Genomic DNA, 20,346 nt, shown 5'->3' with positions numbered 1-20,346 from the left:
GTTTAGTTCCTTTTGAGAAAATTTGTTTGGAGTAGAGGAACTTTCTTCTAACTCACTGTCATCTGTGTTGTCTCTTGCGCTGGATGAAATTAACATTTCCACATCATCACATTCAATTTCTCACAAATATCTGAATTATAGTACAGGTAAATCTTTGCTATGTGGTATCGGTTGCTTTGCAGAATTCGTACTTGGGTATTCCCATTTGCATTTCTTAAATAGATTCATACCCTTCATATTTACAGCACACAATTATCAGTCACTCAAGTTATCTTTTGGCTCACACCACATCATAGGTATGCCGAAATGAAGTCCTTTTCGATCACCTTTAATCCAATTGCGGAGTGATTCCACACAGGTTTTACAAACTTTGCGAGGCACCCATATCTTGTTTTGCTGGCTTATGTGATGTCCAAAATAAGCCTGATACACTTGTTTTACGAATACAGTTATATATTTTCATTCTTTTGCAACACTATATTTGCCTCAAAAAACATCAGGGTTGTTAGTACACCGCCTCCAAGAAGAACTTATTTTTCTCATACGTCCTAGAGGATGCTGGGGACGACATCAAGACCATGGGGTATAGACGGGATCCGCAGGAGACATGGGCACTCTAAAGACGTTTCATTGAGTGTGAACTTGCTCCTCCCTCTATGCCCCTCCTCCAGACCTCAGTTTTAGAAATGTGCCCAGGCAGACTGGATGCACTCTGAGGAGCTCTACTGAGTTTCTCTGAAAAGACTTATGCTAGGTTTTTTATTTTCAGGGAGATCTGCTGATATCAGACTCCCTGCCTCGTGGGACTGAGGGGGCAAAAGTAGAACCAAGTTCCTCAGAGATTCATGGCTCTGCTTCTGGCTGACAGGACACCATTAGCTCCTAAAGGGAACTGAACGCTAGCCGTGTCTAGATGCTCACTCCCACAGCACGCCGTCACCCCCCTCTCAGAGCCAGAAGTCAGAAGACAGGTGAGTATAAGAAGAATGATCTTCTAACAAGTAAGTGACGGCTGAGGTGTGGCGCGGCTGGCGGGAGCGCAGCACGCCATTGCTGCCCACACACACAGGCACTACAGGGTGCAGGGCGCGGGGGGGAGGCCCCCTGGGCAGCAAAAAAATTACCTCAAACTGGATAAAAGGGGGCATAAGTTGCCGCTGGCACAGCCCTACCCCCGCCAGTATAAATATTACAGTGTAAGGACGCACCATTGCGGGGGCGGAGCTTCTTCCTCAGGCAGCCAGCACACTACTCAGTGCCATTTTCCCTCTCTCCTCAGGCTGCAGAGAACACGCTGGTCCTCTCCTCCGCTTCTGACAAGTACAGGGTGCTATTAAGGGGGGGCACAAAGCGATTGTGGTGCATTTGATAGTGTATATTACTATTTAAAAAGCGCTGTTAGGCTGTGGACATACTGTGTTCACAGGAAATACTGGCGCTGGGATTGTGAACTGGCTGCTTCTATCCTGTGTCCCTCTGACAGATTTTACTGTGGGTCTGTCCCCAAAATAAGTCCCAGTGTGTCTGTTGGTGTGCTGTACACGTGTGAGGCATGTCTGAGGCACGGAGTTCCTCCCTGGAGGAAGCCATTTTAGGGACACAGAGTTGTAATGTGGTAGCGCTACCGGCACACCAAGAGCCTGCATGGGTAAAAGAGATACGTGACAGTATGCATCTGATTAACCGTAGATTAGATAAGTCTGAATCTAAGGCTGCATGCTGGAGAAAATCTGTGGAAGATGTGATTTTTCAGGATGAAGTTATTCCTTATGCGGGCGGCACCTCTGGGTCACATAAGAGACCATTTGCAAATGTTGTAAACACTGATACCGACACGGATTCTGACTCTTGTGTCGACGATAGTGAATCCAGAGAGATAGATCATAAATTGGCAAAAAATATACAATATATGATTGTGGCTATAAGGGACATGTTGGAGGTTACAGAAACCACTCCTGTACCTCAGGGGAAGGCATATTTATGTAAGGAAAAGAAGTCCAAAGTCACGTTCCCCCCTTCACACAAACTAAATGCTCTGTTTGAAGGGATGTGGTTGAATCCTGATAAAAGATTTCGTATTCCCAAAAGGATTCACATAGTTTACCCTTTCCCGGCTGAGGACAGGAAAAAGTGGGAGTCACCCCCTGTGTTAGACAGTGCACTTTCCAGGTTGACAAAGAAAGTAATTCTCCCTGCTCTTAAAGAGCCGGCAGACCGCAAAATGGAAACGACATTGAACTGATTAGGCCCACTATTGCCTGCGCATGGGTGAGTCGCGCTATTGAAAAATGGTCAGAAAGCGTGTCATCAGAAATTGACACGATTGATAAAGATGAGATACTCCTTAAGTTAGGGAATATCAAGGACGCTGCCGCCTACATGCTGGAAGCAATGAAGGATATTGGACTCTTGAGTTCACAGGCCGCGGCGTTGTGGATTCGCCAGTGGAACGCGGATGCAAATTCCAAAAGAAGCATGGAGGCTCTCCAATATAAAGGTGAGGCCTTATTTGGCGATGGCCTGGATGCGTTAGTCTCGGCGGCTACCGCAGGTAAGTCGACATTTTTGCCCTCTGCGCCTGCACTGGCAAAAAAGACCTATCACCCGCAAATGCAGTCCTTTCGGCCCAATAAATACAAAAAGACGAGAGGTTCCCCCTTCTTTGCAGGTAGGGGAAGGGGAAAGAAGTCCACAGCGGCTCCAGGTTCCCAAGAGCAGAAGTCTACCCCTACTTCTGCCAAATCCCCAGCATGATGCTGGAGCTCCCTTGCGGGAGACCGCTCGTGTGGGGACACGTCTCAGACTCTTCAGCCAGGATTGGATTCTGTCTGGCCTGGATCCCTGGGTGTTGCAAATAGTATCCCAGGGATACAAGCTGGTGTTTCAAGACGTTCCCCCATGCCGATTTTTCAAATCGACCTTGCCAGTTTCTCCGTCAGAAAGAGAAGCAGTAACAGCGGCAATCCAAAAATTATGTCAAGACCAGGTCATAGTCCTGGTACCGTTGTCACAACAAGGGAGGGGTTTTTATTCAAGCCTCTTTGCGGTTCCGAAGCCGGACGGCTCGATCAGACTGATCCTAAATCGAAAGGATCTGAATGGTTACCTAAAAAGGTTAAAGTTCAAGATGGAATCACTTCGGGCAGTGATTGCCAGTCTGAAGGAGGGGGACTACTTGGTGTCGGTGGACATGAAGGATGCTTACCTACATGTTCCCATTTATCGTCCTCACCAGGTTTATCTGAGATTCACGGTTCAGGATTGCCATTACCAATTCCAGTTGTTACATTTCGGTCTCTCCACGGCGCCGAAGGTATTCACCAAGGTGATGGCGGAGATGATGGATCTCCTTCGTCAGAGAGGAGTCAATATAACTCCTTATCTGGATGACCTCCTGATAAAGGCGAGATTCAGGGAGCAGTTGTTACAAAACATATCACTCTCTCTGTCAATACTCCAACAACACGGGTGGATCATAAATTACCCATAGTCACAGTTGGAACGACGACAAGGTTGTCTTTCCTCGGGATGATTCTGGACACAGAAGTTTAGAGAGTATTTCTTCCAGTGGAAGTCCAGAAAATAGTAAAACAGATATTGAAACCATCAAGTGTGACGATCCATCAGTGCATTCGGTTGTTGGGGAAGATGGTAGCAGCTTACGAGGCCATACAGTTTGGCAGGTTCCATGCCATAGTATTCCAGTGGGACCTGTTGGACAAGTGGTCGGGTCACACCTACACATGCACAGAAAGATTATCCTGTCGTCAAAAACCAGGATTTCGCTCATGTGGTGGTTACACAGCTCTCACCTACTAGAGGGACGCAGGTTCGGGATTCAGGACTGGGTCCTGGTAACCACGGATGCAAGTCTCTGAGGCTGGGGAGCAGTCTCTCAGAGAGAAAACTTCCAGGGACGTTGGTCACAACAGGAAGCCTGCCTTTACATAAACGTTCTGGAGCTAAGCCTTCAACAAGCGGTACATCTTCTTCAAGACCGTCCTGTGCAGATCCAAGCGGACAATGTAACAGCAGTCACATACATAAACAGACAGGGCAGAACAAAAAGCAGAGCGCCACTGGCAAAGGCGACAAAAATCCTCCGCTGGGCAGAAAAACATCTACAAGCTCTGTCGGCAATATTCATTCCGTGAGTAGACAACTGGGAAGCAGACTTCCTCAGCAGACATGATCTCCATCCAGGAGAGTGAGGCCTCCACCAAGACGTCTTCGCAGAGTTGACAAGTCTTTGAGGAGTTCCTCAAATAGACATGATGGCATCTCGTCTCAACAAGAAGCTTCAGAGATACTGTTCCAGGTCGAGAGACCCTCAAGCAGTAGCAGTGGATGCACTGTTGACCCAGTGGGTGTTTCCGTCAGTGTATGTCTTCCCTCCACTTCTGCTGATTCCAAAAGTACTCAAGATCATAAGAAAAACAAGGGTTCGAGCAATCTTCATTGCCACAGACTGGCCAAGAAGGGCTTGGTACCCAGATCTTCAGCAGTTACTCATAGGAGATCCTCGGCCTCTTCCTCCTCGAGAGGACCTGCTGCAGCAGGGGCTGTGTGTGTACCAAGACTTACCGTGGCTACGTTTGACGGCATGGCTGTTGAGCACCGTATCCTAGCCAGGAAGGGTATTCCTGTGGAGGTCATCCCCACCCTTATTCTGGCCAGAAAGGGAGTAACGTCGAAACATTACCACCGTATTTGGAGAAAATATGTATCTTGGTGTGATTCCAAGAAAGCTCCTACGGAAGAGTTTAATTTAGGACGTTTTCTCTATTTTTTACAGGATGGTGTGGAGGCGGGCCTCCGATTGGCATCAATCAAGGTCCAGATTTCGGCCTTGTCAGTGTTCTTCCAGAAACAATTGGCCTCTTTTCCAGAGGTTCAGACCTTTGTGAAAGGGGTTCCGCACATCCAACCTCCATTCATGCCTCCAGTGGCACCATGGGACCTTAACGTGGTATGGCAGTTCCTTCAATCGGATTGGTTTGAGCCTCTACAAAAGATAGAGTTGAAATTTCTCACTTGGAAAGTGGTGATGCTTTTGGCTTTGGCATCCGCAAGGCGGGTGTCTGAATTGAGGGCCTTGTCTCACAAGAGCCCTTACCTGATCTTCCATGAAGATAGGGCAGAGTTGAGGACTCGTCAACATTTTATTCCGAAGGTGGTTTCATCTTTCCACATAAACCAACCTATTGTAGTGCCAGTAGTTACTGACACATTCACTGATTCAAAATCTCTAGATGTGGTTAGAGCTTTGAAAATCTATGTTGCTAGAATGGCTCGTATACGGAAAACAGAGACTCTATTTGTCCTGTATGATCACAACAAGATTGGCTGTCCTGCTTCCAAGCAGACTATTGCACATTGGATTAGAAATATACGATTCAGCAAGCTCATACTATAGCTGGATTGCCGTTACCGATGTCGGTAAAGTCCCACTCCACTGGGAAGGTGGGCTCATCCTGGGCGGCTGCCCGGGGGGTCTCTGCATTGCAACTTTGCCGAGCAGCTACTTGGTCAGTGTCAAACACATTTGCTAAGTTCTACAAGTTTGACACCTTGGCCGATGAGGACCTCAAGTTTGGTCAATCGGTGCTGCAGGATCATCTGCACTCTCCCGCCTGTACTGGAGCTTTGGTATAGACCCCATGGTCTTGATGTCATCCCCAGGATTCTCTAGAACGTATGAGAAAATAGGATTTTGATAACCTACCGGTAAATCCTTTTCTCCTAGTCCGTAGAGGATGCTGGGTGCCCGTCCCAGTGCGTACTTTACCTGCAGTTTAGTTATTAGAGTTACACAAGTTGTGTTACTTTGGTTTCAGCGTGTTGCTGCAATTGGTTCATGCCTGTTGGCGTGTGTTATGTTGAATGCCATGTGTGCGGCATGGTTAAGGGTGTGAGTTGTTAGATATCTCACCACTAGTTAAGTAATTTCTTTCCTCGAAATGTCAGTCTCCCTGGGCACAGTTCCTACAACTGAGGTCTGGAGGAGGGGCATAGAGGGAGGAGCCAGTTCACACCCATTGAAAAGTCTTTAGAGTGCCCATGTCTCCTGCGGATCCCATCTATACCCCATGGTCTTGATGTCGTCCCCAGCATCCTCTACGGACTAGGAGAAAAGGATTTACCGGTAGGTTATCAAAATCCTATTTTATGACGAAAATGTTTTGTTTCACACATTCAGTGCTAACTCCCAACAAAAGCCGAGGACTTACTGTACAAAACAAGCCTAGCCAGCTAGAAATCGGTTGTGGTGGGACAAGAGAGGGTCAAACAAAGGAACTGCGTCACTTGGTCCTCTCCGTTGCTCCTCTCTGAATGCTGGGAGGAAGCATGGCTGTGGTCTGAGGATGTCCCAGCAGGCTCCGCAGTGCACTGCCACGCCTCCTCCCTGTGTTAGTGAGGAGCTATGAATGTGTTATGTGTCTCAAACGTGACTACAAGCTACTTTATCACAAATAAAACCAATTCTTGTTATTGTGTAAAGAGGGTAGTTGTTAATAAAAGCAAGTTGATTCTTTTAAGTAAATTGGCCTAGACTAGTAAGATACTTCAAATGGAGAAAATAATTGAATTTTATAACTTTTCATTCATTTGAAAACTGGAGCCAGTTCAGCTATAGCGAAGATCTAATGCGAAAATAGGACCCGCGAGTACACGTAAACCAATCTTAAATCCTTGGCAACAAAATATTATATATTTTTTGCTCCTCGGTGTAATAAATAATAACTAATTAATTGGAGGAAGGCGAGTGGCACATGGGAACTACAAAGTAGTAAATACAGAGCTATGAGATGTAAAGAAAATAAACAGTGTGTAATGGTTCTTGAGTAATTATTTTTTTCTTTTATGAACCGAAGGCCAGGAATTGCTACAGAACTGCACAGTTAGACAAAATGCAAAATGCAAATGCAGAAAATTATTCTTTTGTAAAGAAGACAAAGGTGTAGATTCTGAAGACTGCACAGACTGCCAACATTGTACACAGTAAGTATATGGCCTTCCCAATGTCATACTTGTACACCACTGCCAACATCTAACATAAATAATCCTTTTTACCACGATATACTACAACCCTGACGATTATTTTTTTTTTTACCAATGATCTGCAGTTTCTCTGAAAAATATAAATTTGCTCTAACATGGAAAGCCTGATCTAGAGTATGTGGTATATGTTTTATTTGGAGAACCCTGCTTTATTTGTGATTACTTTTTCTTCCAACTCCACTGCTACCATTTTCCTGGTCTATCCCATTCATTATACTTTTTACTGTAGTTGACTGACCAAGATAACAACTGGTGGCAGCTAAACAACAGCTTTTATGTTTTAAACACATATATATATATATATATATATATATGCATTTAATTTCAAAAGTCCAATACAGTACTGTGTTTTTAGTATGTTATATATACAGTTGTATCTCATGACGGAGCTATTGGGTTAGTCTTGTATATCCTGTTTAAGTTTTATTGAAATAACCCAAGATTAATTAATATAAAGCAAGCCTTATTTATCAATGTTGAGAATAGGGTGATGGGGAAGAAATGTAAGAATGAGTTTGTGATAAAGTAACCAATAATAATAGTTCGGTAACACAGTGGCTAGTATTGCTGCTTCATAGTGGTCAGGTCATTGATTTAATTCTGATAATCATTGGTTCTGTATTGGGTGCATGTTCTAACTATGTTTGTGTGAGTTTCCTCTGGAGTTTTCCCCACAGTCATTTAATGTACAGGTACCCTATTATATAATATATATAACATAGTAATATAGTATTCTCAATATAACTCAAATTCTTTTATCATTTTTCTTTTAGCTGTGAAAATGGAGTTACAGAGCCTTGCACAAGCAGAAAAGATGCTGTATGCAGTAAGTTACAATTTTACTTTAAGGAAATCTAACCAACAACATTTAGCAATATTATTTTTTCTAAAATAATGTGAAGATTGGTTTTCACACTATTTTAGCGTCACTCAAATGCATTAAAGGCCTTTTGGAGCAGTTTTCTTGAAAAACTACTCCAACCCTTTCACAGTAATTCACATTTTTAGTAAGCAGATCGCATTTCCCATACTTGGAATGGGAAATGCGATCTGCTCAGATTTGCAAGAAAACAAAAAGTTAAAAACACTGGAGGGAGCCCTGCGATGACAACGCCATCCTCAGATGGCATTGTCCATGGTTCCCTCTATTTCCCTGGCTCCTTCTCCGCTTTGAAAGGCATTGCAGAGTCATGAGCCAGTGCCTGTTATCAGCCATCCGTGTCTTACAAGACCACAGACTGCTCACCGTAAAAAGAAACCAAAAAAACCCAAAACATTATTTTATTACAAAAAAAATCACTTACAGGCCTCCAGTGCAGTGATCAGTGACCCGGTGAGCTCCTCCGTAACTACGGTCATCTGATTGTCGGCTTCCTGCCCCTTGACCCTGGTCATCCGATATCTGCTGTAAACCAGCATCTCTGTTTACAGCAGAGATATCAGATGACGGGGTCATAGAGCTGGAAGCTGGCGATCAGATGACCGGAGTCACGATGGGAGCTCACTGTCGGTCACTGATCACCGGCTAAGTGCAAGGGACGGGGTAGGGGGGGGGGGGGGGGGTTCCCTGGCAGTGGTGGTGCATGCGCAGCACATTATCACTGTATTACTGTATTTTTCAGAAAAATACAGTGATAAGCATGTGGAAAGGATTCGCTGGAAGCTCTGTTTCTGCATGCGATTATTGATACATCCCTGCTAGGTAGTCAATCATCGCATTGCAAGTTTGGGCAAATTTATCACATCCCATCCACATCTGAAATGCTGATTGTGATAAATATGTCTGTTAAGGTAAAAAAAATTAAATATAGTATTTGTTAATACAATTTTATAATTAAATAGAAACATTTGTCTGACATACAATAAAATGTAAACTTAGATACTCAACACATTTGTATTAGACAATAATTAAATATAGTAAATCTCTTAGGGGGATATTCAATTAGCTGCAGTGTTTATTGCTGTGCCATAGCAATTCAATTAGCCGGGATTACCCCATGTGTGAATGCTTGATGTCGGACTGAACCTCGCAGCTCCGTCCATGTCAAAACGGCTAAATCGGGTGTTCGTGCGCAGGGAAAGCCCATTGATTTTGCAGTTTATCATTTTAGGTGCGGGAAAAAGGCTATTTAATTCTGCAGGGATTTAAGCCGGCAACTAACTGAATATCCCCCTTAATCCATGCAATAATCTTCTAAAGTCTGTCCCGTCTCCGACATGCATGCGCAGAGGGAGCTGGGACGCATGCTGATGATCCAAGATCACAACTGCACCGAGTGATGGGACAGACCTTAGCAAGAGGCCGCTTTGCGCCAGGAAGTTAGCAAGTGGGGAGAGGGTAAGGCAGAGAGGGGACGGGGTGTAGCAGTTAACAGAGAGGGGCATGGGGTGAACAGAACGGGGATGGTAGGGCAGATGGAGCAGTGGACAGAGGGAAGGGGGTGGGACGAAGCGGGGGGGGGGGGGGGTCCCTTTATTAGTCTATATAATATCTACCAATGACACATCCAGAGATCAAAAGCCCAGTAAGTGTTGGAACTCTCAAGCAATGACATCACTGTCACTGGTGGGAGGTTTCAGAGTTCAGACCAGTTGTCACTAATTGTAATGTAGCTGTTACCAAGTATTTTAGTTTTTCTCATACGTCCTAGAGGATGCTGGGGAAGCTTCAAGAACCATGGGGTATAGACGGGATCCGCAGGAGACATGGGCACTTTAAGACTTTAAAAGGGGTGTGAACTGGCTCCTCCCTCTATGCCCCTCCTCCAGACTCCAGTTAGATTCTGTGCCCAGTGAGACTGGATGCACACCGAGGAGCTCTCCAGAGTTTCTCAGAAAAAATACTTTGTTAGGTTTATTATTTTCAGGGAGAGCTGCTGGCAACAGGCTCCCTGCATCGTGGGACTGAGGGATAGTCAGACCTACTTCTCTGAGTTCAAAGGCTCTGCTTCTTAGGCTACTGGACACCATTATCTCCAGAGGGTCCGATCACTTGGTGCGCCTAGCTGCTCGTTCCCGGAGCCGCGCCGTCATCCCCCTTGCAGAGCCAGAAGCTAGAAGCCGGATGAGTAGTAGAAGAACAGAAGACTTCAGTAACGGCAGAATACGGCTTGTTGAGGTGCCGCGCAGCGGTCGCGCTGCCTGCCACGCTCCGACACTGAGAACGACACTGCAGGGTGCAGGGTGCGGGGGGGCGCCCTGGGCAGCATTTATCCTCAATTTTAGCCACTGGCAAAAGAGTATAACGTGCCTGGCACTGATTACAGACCCCCGCCAGTATAAAAAATATGAAATTAAGCGGGACTGAAGCGCGCCATTAAGGGGGCATGGCTTAGCCCACGCAGCTCTGACCAGCGCCATTTTCTCTTCACAGAAGCTACAGAGATGCTGAGCCTGGCCTCCCACACTGCTGTACAATTAACAGGGTGCAAAACGGGGGCGGGGGGGGCACAAGAGATTTGGTGCGAATTATTGGAATATAAAAGCGTTAGCAGGTCTGGGCAGTATTTTACTCGCTTCAGAACCGGGATAGGCGCTGGGTTGTGAGCTGGCAGAACTCCCTCTGTGTTTCTCTAACAGGCTTGGTTGTGGGTCTGTCTCCTATAGCCCCAGTGTTGTTGTGGTGTCGGTATGTGTGTGTCGACATGCCTGAGGCTGAGTGCTCTTCTCAGGAGAAGGCTGGAGCGGGAACAGAAAAGGCTGGGGGAGTGACCGTGTCGGCACCGCCGACGGCTGATTGGGTAAATATGTTGAGTGTTTTGAATGCTAATGTGGCTCGGTTGACGAAGACATTAGATAAATATGAGTCTAAAAGCCAGACATGGAGGAAATCCATGGAAGAGGCATTGTCACAAGCTCAGACCCCTTCGGGGTCACAGAAACGTGCATTTACCCAGTTAACAGATACAGATACTGACACGGACTCTGATTCCAGTGTCGACTATACTGATGCCAGATTGAATCCTAAACTGGCTAAGAGCATTCAGTACATGATTGTGGCAATAAAACAAGTGTTGCATATAACAGAGGACCCTGCTGTTCCTGATACGAGGGTCTGTATGTATAAAGAAAAGAAACCTGCGGTCACTTTTCCTCCCTCTTATGAACTGAATGCGCTTTTTGAAAAGGCTTGGGAAAATCCTGACAAAAAGGCACAGGTTCCCAAAAGAATTCCAATGGCATATCCCTTTCCTTTTGGGGACAGGAAAAGTGGGAGTCAACCCCCACAGTGGATAAAGCTCTATCGCGTCTATCCAAAAAGGTGACGCTTCCGTCTCCTGACACGGCAGCCCTAAAGGATCCTGCGGATCGCAAGCAGGAAAATACACTAAAATCCATTTATGTCACTACGGGTTCGCTACTCAGGCCTGCCGTTGCTTCGGCATGGGTGAGTAAGGGATATTGGCCTTTTGGGATCAAGGGCCAATGCCATGGCAGTCTCAGCTAGGATAGCATTGTGGATTCATCAATGGAATGCTGATGCGGACTCTAAGAAGGCTATGAAGTCTTTACCGTTTAATGGTAGTGTCTTGTTTGGTGACGGCCTCTCTGACCTGGTATCTATGGCTACCGCGGGTAAGTCGTCATTTTTACCTTATGTTCCTGCACAATAGAAGAAAACGCCCCACTATCAGATGCAGTCCTTTCAGCCCAATAAATTAAAAAAAGGACGAGGGTCCCCCTTCCTTGCTGCGAGAGGAAGAGGACGGGGAAAGAGGTCACAAGCTGTGGCAAGTTCCCAAGAGCAGAAGTCCTCCCTGCTTCTACCAAATCCACCGCATGACGCTGGGGCTCCTCTGCGGGAGTCCGCACCGGTGGGGGCACATCTCAAGCTCTTCAGTCAAGTCTGGGTACACTCGGACCTGGATCCTTGGATATTAGAAATAGTAACCCAAGGGTACAAATTGGAGTTTCAAGACGTGCCCCCTCACCGATTTTTCAAATCGGCCTTGCCAGCTTCTCATCCAGAAAGGGAGGTAGTATGCGCGGCGATACTAAAGCTGTGTCAAAATCAAGTCATTGTCATGGTACCCCTGTCACAACGGGGGGAGGGTTTTTATTCAAGTCTGTTCGTGGTCCCGAAGCCGGATGGCTCAGTCAGACCGATTCTGAACCTAAAATCCCTCAATTTCTTTCTGAAAAAATTCAAATTCAAAATGGAATCTCTCCGAGCAGTGATCTCCAGTCTGGAGGAAGGGGATTTTATGGTGTCGGTCGACATAAAGGATGCTTACTTACACGTTCCCATATATCCTCCACATCAGGCATACTTGAGGTTTGCGGTTCAGGATTGTCATTACCAATTTCAGACGTTGCCGTTTGGTCTGTCCACGGCACCACAGATTTTCACCAATGTTATGGTGGAAATGATGGTTCTCCTGCGCAAGCAGGGAATTACAATTATCCCGTACTTGGACGATCTCCTCATAAAGACGAGGTCCAAGGAGCAATTGCTGCAGAATGTTGCTCTCACTGACGATTCTGCAACAACATGGTTGGCTCCTAAACTTGCCAAAATCACAGTTGGTTCCGACGACACGGCTGTCGTTCCTGGGTATGATTCTGGATACAGAATTACAGAGTTTTTCTTCCACTGGAAAAGGCGCTGGAAATACAGAACATGGTAAAACAGATTCTGAAACTGGCAAAAGTGTCAGTTCTTCAATGCCCTCGGTTGCTGGGGAAGATGGTGGCGGCCTACGAGGCCATTCCGTATGGCAGGTTCCATGCCAGGGTGTTTCAGTGGGACCTGTTGGACAAGTGGTTCGGGTCGCACCTGGACATGCACCGGAAAATAATCCTATCTTCCAAGACCAGGATCTCCCTTCTGTGGTGGCTGCACAGTTCTCACCTTCTGGAGGGACGCAGGTTCGGGATTAAGGATTGGATCCTGGTGACCACAGATGCAAGCCTCCGAGGCTGGGGAGCAGTCACACAAGGAAGAAACTTTCAGGGAAAATGGTCAAGTCAGGAAGCTTGTCTACACATAAACATTCTGGAATTAAGGGCCATTTACAACAGCATTCTGCAAGCGGAACATCTTCTTTGCGGTCTGCCAGTCTTGATTCAGTCAGACAACATAACAGCAGTGGCAGAACAAAGAGCAGAGCGGCGATGGCCGAGGCCACGAAAGTTCTTCGCTGGGTGGAAAGACATGCAAGCGCTCTGTCAGCAGTCTTCATTCCAGGAGTGGACAACTGGGAAACAGACTTCCTCAGCAGACACGATCTCCATCCAGGAGAGTGGGGTCTTCATCAAGAGGTCTTTGCAGAAGTGACAAGTCGTTGGGTAATTCCTCAAATAGACATGATGGCGTCCCGCCTCAACAAGAAAACTTCAGAGATATTATTCCAGGTTGAGGGACCCTCAAGCAATAGCGGTGGATGCCCTAGTGACACCGTGGGTGTTTCCGTCGGTCTATGTGTTCCCTCCACTTCCACTCATTCCAAAGGTGATAAAGATTATAAGAAGAACAAGGGTTCAGGCGATACTCATTGTTCCAGACTGGCAAAGGAGGGCCTGGTATCCAGATCTTCAGGAGTTGCTCATAGAAGATCCCTGGCCGCTTCCTCTTCAGGAGGACCTGTTACAACAAGGTCCGTGCGTGTATCAGGACTTACCGTGGCTGCGTTTGACGGCATGGCGGTTGAACGCCAAATCCTAGCCAGGAAGGATATTCCCTGTGAAGTTGTTCACACTGTTCTTCAGGCTAGAAAGGAAGTAACAGCAGAGCATTACCACCGTATTTGGAGAAAATATGTGTCTTGGTGTGAATCCAAGAAGGCTCCTACGGAAGAATTTCAGCTGGGGCGTTTGCTCCATTTTTTGCAAGCAGGTGTGGATTCGGGCCTGAAGTTAGGCTCTATTAAAGTACAAATTTTGGCCTTATCAATTTTCTTTCAGAAAGAATTGGCCTCTCTTCCAGAAGTTCAGACCTCCGTGAAAGGAGTGCTACACATCCAACCTCCATTTGTGCCCCCAGTGGCACCGTGGGCTCTTAATGTGGTATTGCAGTTCCTGCAATCTCCTTGGTTTGAACCTTTACGTAAGGTTGAGTGTTAGGGTCTCCTGCCCTGTGCTGCCACGTCGTCATGGCAACCGGGAGACAAGTGCTAGTGGAGTAACCTGAGCGCAGCTGATACTCCGGTTCGGGTCTTTTGCTGTGCAGTGGTTATAGGCTCTGTGCACGGCAGGGGATCCGGTGCTGGTTTTTGTGCTCACAGTCTGTGAGGTCTGAGTGGGGCGTGGACAGCACCTGCTTTATAAGGCCTCTTTTCAGGGTAAGCAGATGCTGCTGAATCTCTGTTGGTTAGTCAGTTCATGAAAGTTAGCCAGTACTGTGTAGCTTTGTATTTGTTTGTTGCTTACTGCAAATAGGCCTGGGAATTTGGTATTACACTCTGCCAATCCAGACCTAGCAGTAAGACTGGAGTCAGTCGTTTAGCTTGCTGGGGTTCTGTTATTACTCTGTGAACTTAGCAAGTTTGCGGCTGTATTCTAACACTTGCCTGTCTAATCCTGTCTCACTGTGCTAGGTGTCAGGGGTCAGTTTAGTGGCAGTAAGCTTAAACCTGTGCACTGCAAGTGAGAATCAGGATTGTGGAGGCTCTCCTTGTGTCTATCATTCCATCTCTGACCAAGGAGTTTACTGCCACACCCGTTGGTAACCCTTTAGGGTTTTGCTGTTGCCCTTAGCAACAGCATTTCGGGTTCTCTACGTATTAAAACACAACATCTTGCTTTTTACATCTGAGCAGTTCTAATACAAGGGAGATACCCAGTTCCTTAGCCTCTGGGCTTCTCTGTTCACTGTGTGTGTATTTTGTTACCCTATCACCTTCTGTGTACGTTATGTCATATTCCCCAGTTTGTCTGTGAGTCCATTTGTTTTGCATAACAGTTCAAACACCAGTACATTCCTGCAGACACTGGAGTGCATAACAGTTCTGACACTAGTACTTTCCTGCAGGCACTGGTGTGCATAACATATTCAGCAGCCTAATACTCCTGTTGAAATTTTGTGGGAATATGGAGCATACCCCTCAAAATACGTTGCAACAGGTGGTCGATCAGGTGCAGGTCCTGACTCGACAATTTAATGATTTGTCCATTAAAATGCACACCTCCCAGGCTGCTGGCGGAGCTCCCGCAGCAGCAGCACCTGCAGGGGTTAAGGAGCCGAAAGTAAATCTCCCGGATCGTTTTTCTGGAGATCGCTCGCAGTTCTTTTGTTTCAAGGAGAGCTGCAAGCTATACTTCCGGCTTAGGCCTCAGTCTTCTGGGTCGGAGATTCAGCGGGTGGGCATAGTGATTTCCTTGCTACAAGGAGACCCACAGGTCTGGGCATATGGGTTGCAGCCTGACTGTCCGTCGCTTAAAAGTGTTGATGTTTTTTTTACGGCACTGGGCATGTTGTATGATGACCCTGACAAGACGGCCTCAGCCGAGGCTCAGATTTCGATCCTTAAGCAAGGGCGAAGGCCAGTTGAGGTTTACTGTACGGAGTTTCGGAGGTTGGCCCATGATACCCAGTGGAATGACCCAGCCCTGAGACACCAGTACCGAAGAGGTCTTTCTAACCAGATAAAGGACCAACTGGTACAATATCCCTTGCCTGATAGCTTGGATCAGCTCATGCAGTTATCCATCCGGGTGGATAGACGGCTGAGAGAGCGTAGGCTTGAAAGGGAGACTGAGATTTCCTTCCTTCCCAAGGGAACCTCAGACTCTGAGGAATTTTCTGAGGAGCCTATGCAGATTGGGGCTACCCGCCTCTCCTCGCGTGAGAAGACGCGGAGGAGACAGCAGGGGTTGTGTTTGTACTGTGGGAATAAAGGTCATGTGGTAGTATCATGCCCAGAAAAGCCGGAAAACTTCAGGGCCTGAGGGTGATGGGAAATATCCTGTCAGGCCAGAAGTCAGAATTTCCCAAGAAGACTTTTATCATTCCGGTGACCTTGAAGATCCTCGGTCAAACTGTCAAGACTGAGGCCTTTGTGGACAGTGGGGCCGACGGGGTTTTTATGGACCGCCAATTCGCCCTAAAACACTCTGTTCCCTTAGTACCCTTGGCATCGGAAATTGAGATTTGTGGGTTAAACGGGGAACCATTATCCCAAGGTAAAATTACCTCTTGCACTAGCCAGATTTCTTTGTTTATTGGAGCCACACACTCTGAAAAATTGTCCTTTTATGTGACTGTCTGTACTTTTGCCCCATTGGTGTTGGGGTTACCCTGGTTAAGGGCCCACAATCCTCAATTTGACTGGGTCTCTGGGGAGATTCTTAGTTGGGGTACTGATTGTTTCAGGAGTTGCTTGAGCCTTCCAGTCAGGCTCTCGCAGCTAAGTTTGCCAGGATTGCCAGGGTGTTATGCAGATTTTGCGGACGTGTTCTCCAAAAAAGTTGCAGAGGTACTACCTCCCCATCGCCCCTATGACTGTGCCATTGATTTGTTGCCAAATGCTAAGCTTCCCAAGAGCAGGTTGTACTCCCTGTCACGTCCTGAGACTCAGGCTATGGCAGAGTACATTCAGGAGAACTTGGCTAAGGGATTTATCAGACCTTCACAGTCTCCAGTTGGGTCGGGGTTCTTCTTCGTGGGTAAAAAGGACGGTTCGTTGCGACCCTGCATCGACTTCAGGGAATTGAACCGTATCACGATTAAAAACTCATACCCACTGCCTCTCATTTCGGTCTTGTTTGACCAGCTTCGTACTGCCACCATTTTTTCTAAGATTGACCTACGCGGTGCGTACAATCTAATCCGAATAAGAGAGGGGGATGAATGGAAGACTGCCTTTAATACCCACTCAGGGCATTATGAATATTTGGTGATGCCTTTTGGGCTCTGTAATGCCCCGGCAGTCTTCCAGGATTTCATGAATGATGTGCTCAGGGAATATTTGGATAGATTCTTAGTTGTATACTTAGATGACATCCTAATCTTCTCCCATTCCCTGGAGGAACATCAGAAGCATGTACGCTTAGTCCTCCAGAAACTCAGAGACCACCGGCTTGGGGCGAAGCTGGAGAAGTGCGAATTTGAAGTTCAGCAAATCGCATTTCTAGGATATATTATCTCCCCAGAAGGTTTCCAAATGGAGGGTTCCAAGGTACAGGCAGTCCTGGATTGGGTGCAGCCCACTAGTTTGAAGGCGCTTCAGCGTTTCCTGGGCTTTGCGAATTTTTATAGACGATTTATCGCTGGATTTTCGTCTATAGTGGCGCCCTTGGTGGCACTCACTAAGAAAGGGGCGGATGTTGCTCACTGGTCTTGTGAGGCTAAAGCGGCTTTTGCCCGTCTCAAAAGGGCATTTGTTTCGGCCAAGGTGCTGCGACACCCAGATCCAGAGCGTCCTTTTGTGGTGGAGGTGGATGCCTCTGAGATGGGTATTGGGGCAGTGCTTTCTCAGATGGGAGTGTCTGATAATCGCCTTCATCCCTGTGCTTACTTTTCCCGTAAATTTTCGCCTGCCGAGATGAATTATGACGTGGGTAACCGGGAATTGTTGGCTATTAAGGATGCACTCGAGGAGTGGAGACACTGGCTTGAGGGGGCTAAGTTTGTGGTCTCAATTCTCACTGACCATAAGAATCTGGCATATTTAGAGTCAGCGAAGCGTCTCAATGCCAGGCAGGCACGATGGGCTTTGTTTTTTGCTCGCTTTAATTTTTTGATAACATATCGCCCTGGGTCAAAAAACATCAAGGCTGATGCGCTCTCGCGGAGTTTTGCTCCAATCCAGGAGACCACCGAGGAGCCGTTGCCCATTGTTTCCCCATCATGTATTAAAGTGGGCATTACCCAGGACCTCTTATCATTAGTCCTTAGAGCACAGGAGCAGGCTCCTCCAGACCTTCCGGTAGGTCTTTTGTTTGTGCCTCCTAGGTTAAGACAGCGAGTGTTCCTGGAATTCCATGCCAAGAAGTCGGCAGGTCACCCGGGTATTGCCAGAACTCGGGAGTTGCTATCTAGGGCGGTGTGGTGGCCCTCGGTGGCTAAGGATGTGGATCAGTGGGTTCGGGCATGTGACATCTGTGCCCGAAATAAGACTCCTAGAGGGGTTCCTGTTGGCCCATTACATCCACTCTCTATCCCATCTAAGCCATGGACCCACATTTCAATGGATTTTGTGGTGGACTTGCCCAAATCCTCGGGGATGACAGCCATCTGGGTTGTCGTTGACAGGTTTTCGAAGATGGCGCACTTCGTTCCACTGGTTGGGCTGCCATCAGCCAGACGCCTGTCTGAATTATTTATGCTGCATGTTGTGCGTCTCCACGGGTTGCCACTTGATGTGGTCTCTGACCGCGGATCCCAGTTTGTGGCCAAATTCTGGAGGGCATTTTGTTCCGATCTCCAGATTTCTGTCAGCTTGTCGTCAGGCTACCATCCGCAGTCTAATGGGCAGACTGAAAGGGTGAACCAGTCCTTGGAGCAGTTCCTCAGGTGTTATGTCTCCAAGTGTCAGACTGACTGGGTTGCTCATCTGTCCATGGCGGAGTTTGCCTATAACAACGCGGCTCACTCTGCTACAGGGATCTCTCCCTTCCTTTGTGTGTATGGGCATCATCCTAAGGCCAATTCTTTTGACCCCCTGGACTCCACGCCTGGTGGTTCCTCTGTGGTTTCGGTCCTTAGAGGTATTTGGCGGAAGGTGAAGAAAGCCCTTGTGTCTGTGTCATTAGTGACCAAAAGGGTTTTTGATAAGCGGAAAAGACCCTGCAGCTTCAAATTAGGAGACTTCGTCTGGTTGTCTACCAAGAATTTGAAGTTGAGACAGCCATCTCATAAGTTAGGGCCCCGGTTCATCGGCCCTTATAAGATCACCAGGGTTATCAATCCGGTGGCATTTCAGTTAGATCTGCCCCGTTCTTTGGGTATCAATAAAACATTTCATTGTTCCCTTTTAAAACGGGCGATTAGTAATCCTTCTTCCAGTGGAAGACCTTCCCCTCTTCTGATACGTGGCCAGAGGGAGTTTGTTGTTGAAAGGATTCTTGACTCCAAGGTGGTTCGGGGTCGGCTGTCATTTTTGGTGCACTGGAAGGGGTATGGCCCGGAGGAGCGGTCGTGGGTGCGCAGTTGTGATCTTCATGCCCCCAGACTGATACGCTCTTTCTTCTCGCAGTTCCCCGATAAACCCGGTGGTAGGGGTTCTTTGACCCCTCGTTAGAGGGGGGGTACTGTTAGGGTCTCCTGCCCTGTGCTGCCACGTCGTCATGGCAACCGGGAGACAAGTGCTAGTGGAGTAACCTGAGCGCAGCTGATACTCCAGTTCGGGTCTTTTGCTGTGCAGTGGTTATAGGCTCTGTGCACGGCAGGGGATCCGGTGCTGGTTTTTGTGCTCACAGTCTGTGAGGTCTGAGTGGGGCGTGGACAGCACCTGCTTTATAAGGCCTCTTTTCAGGGTAAGCAGATGCTGCTGAATCTCTGTTGGTTAGTCAGTTCATGAAAGTTAGCCAGTACTGTGTAGCTTTGTATTTGTTTGTTGCTTACTGCAAATAGGCCTGGGAATTTGGTATTACACTCTGCCAATCCAGACCTAGCAGTAAGACTGGAGTCAGTCGTTTAGCTTGCTGGGGTTCTGTTATTACTCTGTGAACTTAGCAAGTTTGCGGCTGTATTCTAACACTTGCCTGTCTAATCCTGTCTCACTGTGCTAGGTGTCAGGGGTCAGTTTAGTGGCAGTAAGCTTAAACCTGTGCACTGCAAGTGAGAATCAGGATTGTGGAGGCTCTCCTTGTGTCTATCATTCCATCTCTGACCAAGGAGTTTACTGCCACACCCGTTGGTAACCCTTTAGGGTTTTGCTGTTGCCCTTAGCAACAGCATTTCGGGTTCTCTACGTATTAAAACACAACATCTTGCTTTTTACATCTGAGCAGTTCTAATACAAGGGAGATACCCAGTTCCTTAGCCTCTGGGCTTCTCTGTTCACTGTGTGTGTATTTTGTTACCCTATCACCTTCTGTGTACGTTATGTCATATTCCCCAGTTTGTCTGTGAGTCCATTTGTTTTGCATAACAGTTCAAACACCAGTACATTCCTGCAGACACTGGAGTGCATAACAGTTCTGACACTAGTACTTTCCTGCAGGCACTGGTGTGCATAACATTGAGTTAAAATTCTTCACTTGGAAAGTAGTCATGTTGTTGGCCTTGGCATCTGCAAGGCGAATTTCTGGGTTGGCGGCTTTATCTCACTAAAGCCCCTATTGAATCTTCCATGCTGATAGAGCGGAGTTGAGAACTCGGCAGCAATTTCTAGCAAAAGTGAT

General features: G+C 47.1%; 1 protein-coding gene across 3 annotated transcripts in view; it reads left to right on the top strand.

Annotated features, from left to right (window-relative positions):
* FAS (Fas cell surface death receptor) overlaps positions 1-20,346 on the top strand; it is a 224,471-nt gene that overhangs the window by 120,345 nt on the left and 83,780 nt on the right. For all 3 annotated transcript variants that reach the window (XM_063961693.1, XM_063961692.1, XM_063961694.1), the window contains 2 exons: positions 6,876-7,002; positions 7,836-7,888. In XM_063961693.1, coding sequence (XP_063817763.1) covers positions 6,876-7,002; positions 7,836-7,888 — 180 coding nt within the window. The remainder of the gene's footprint in view (positions 1-6,875; positions 7,003-7,835; positions 7,889-20,346) is intronic.

The sequence above is a fragment of the Pseudophryne corroboree genome, chromosome 3 (assembly GCF_028390025.1).
Source record: "Pseudophryne corroboree isolate aPseCor3 chromosome 3, aPseCor3.hap2, whole genome shotgun sequence".
NCBI classification, from domain to species: domain Eukaryota; kingdom Metazoa; phylum Chordata; class Amphibia; order Anura; family Myobatrachidae; genus Pseudophryne; species Pseudophryne corroboree.
Note: the sequence above shows the minus strand (reverse complement) of the source record. Positions and strands in the feature narration are given on the sequence as shown.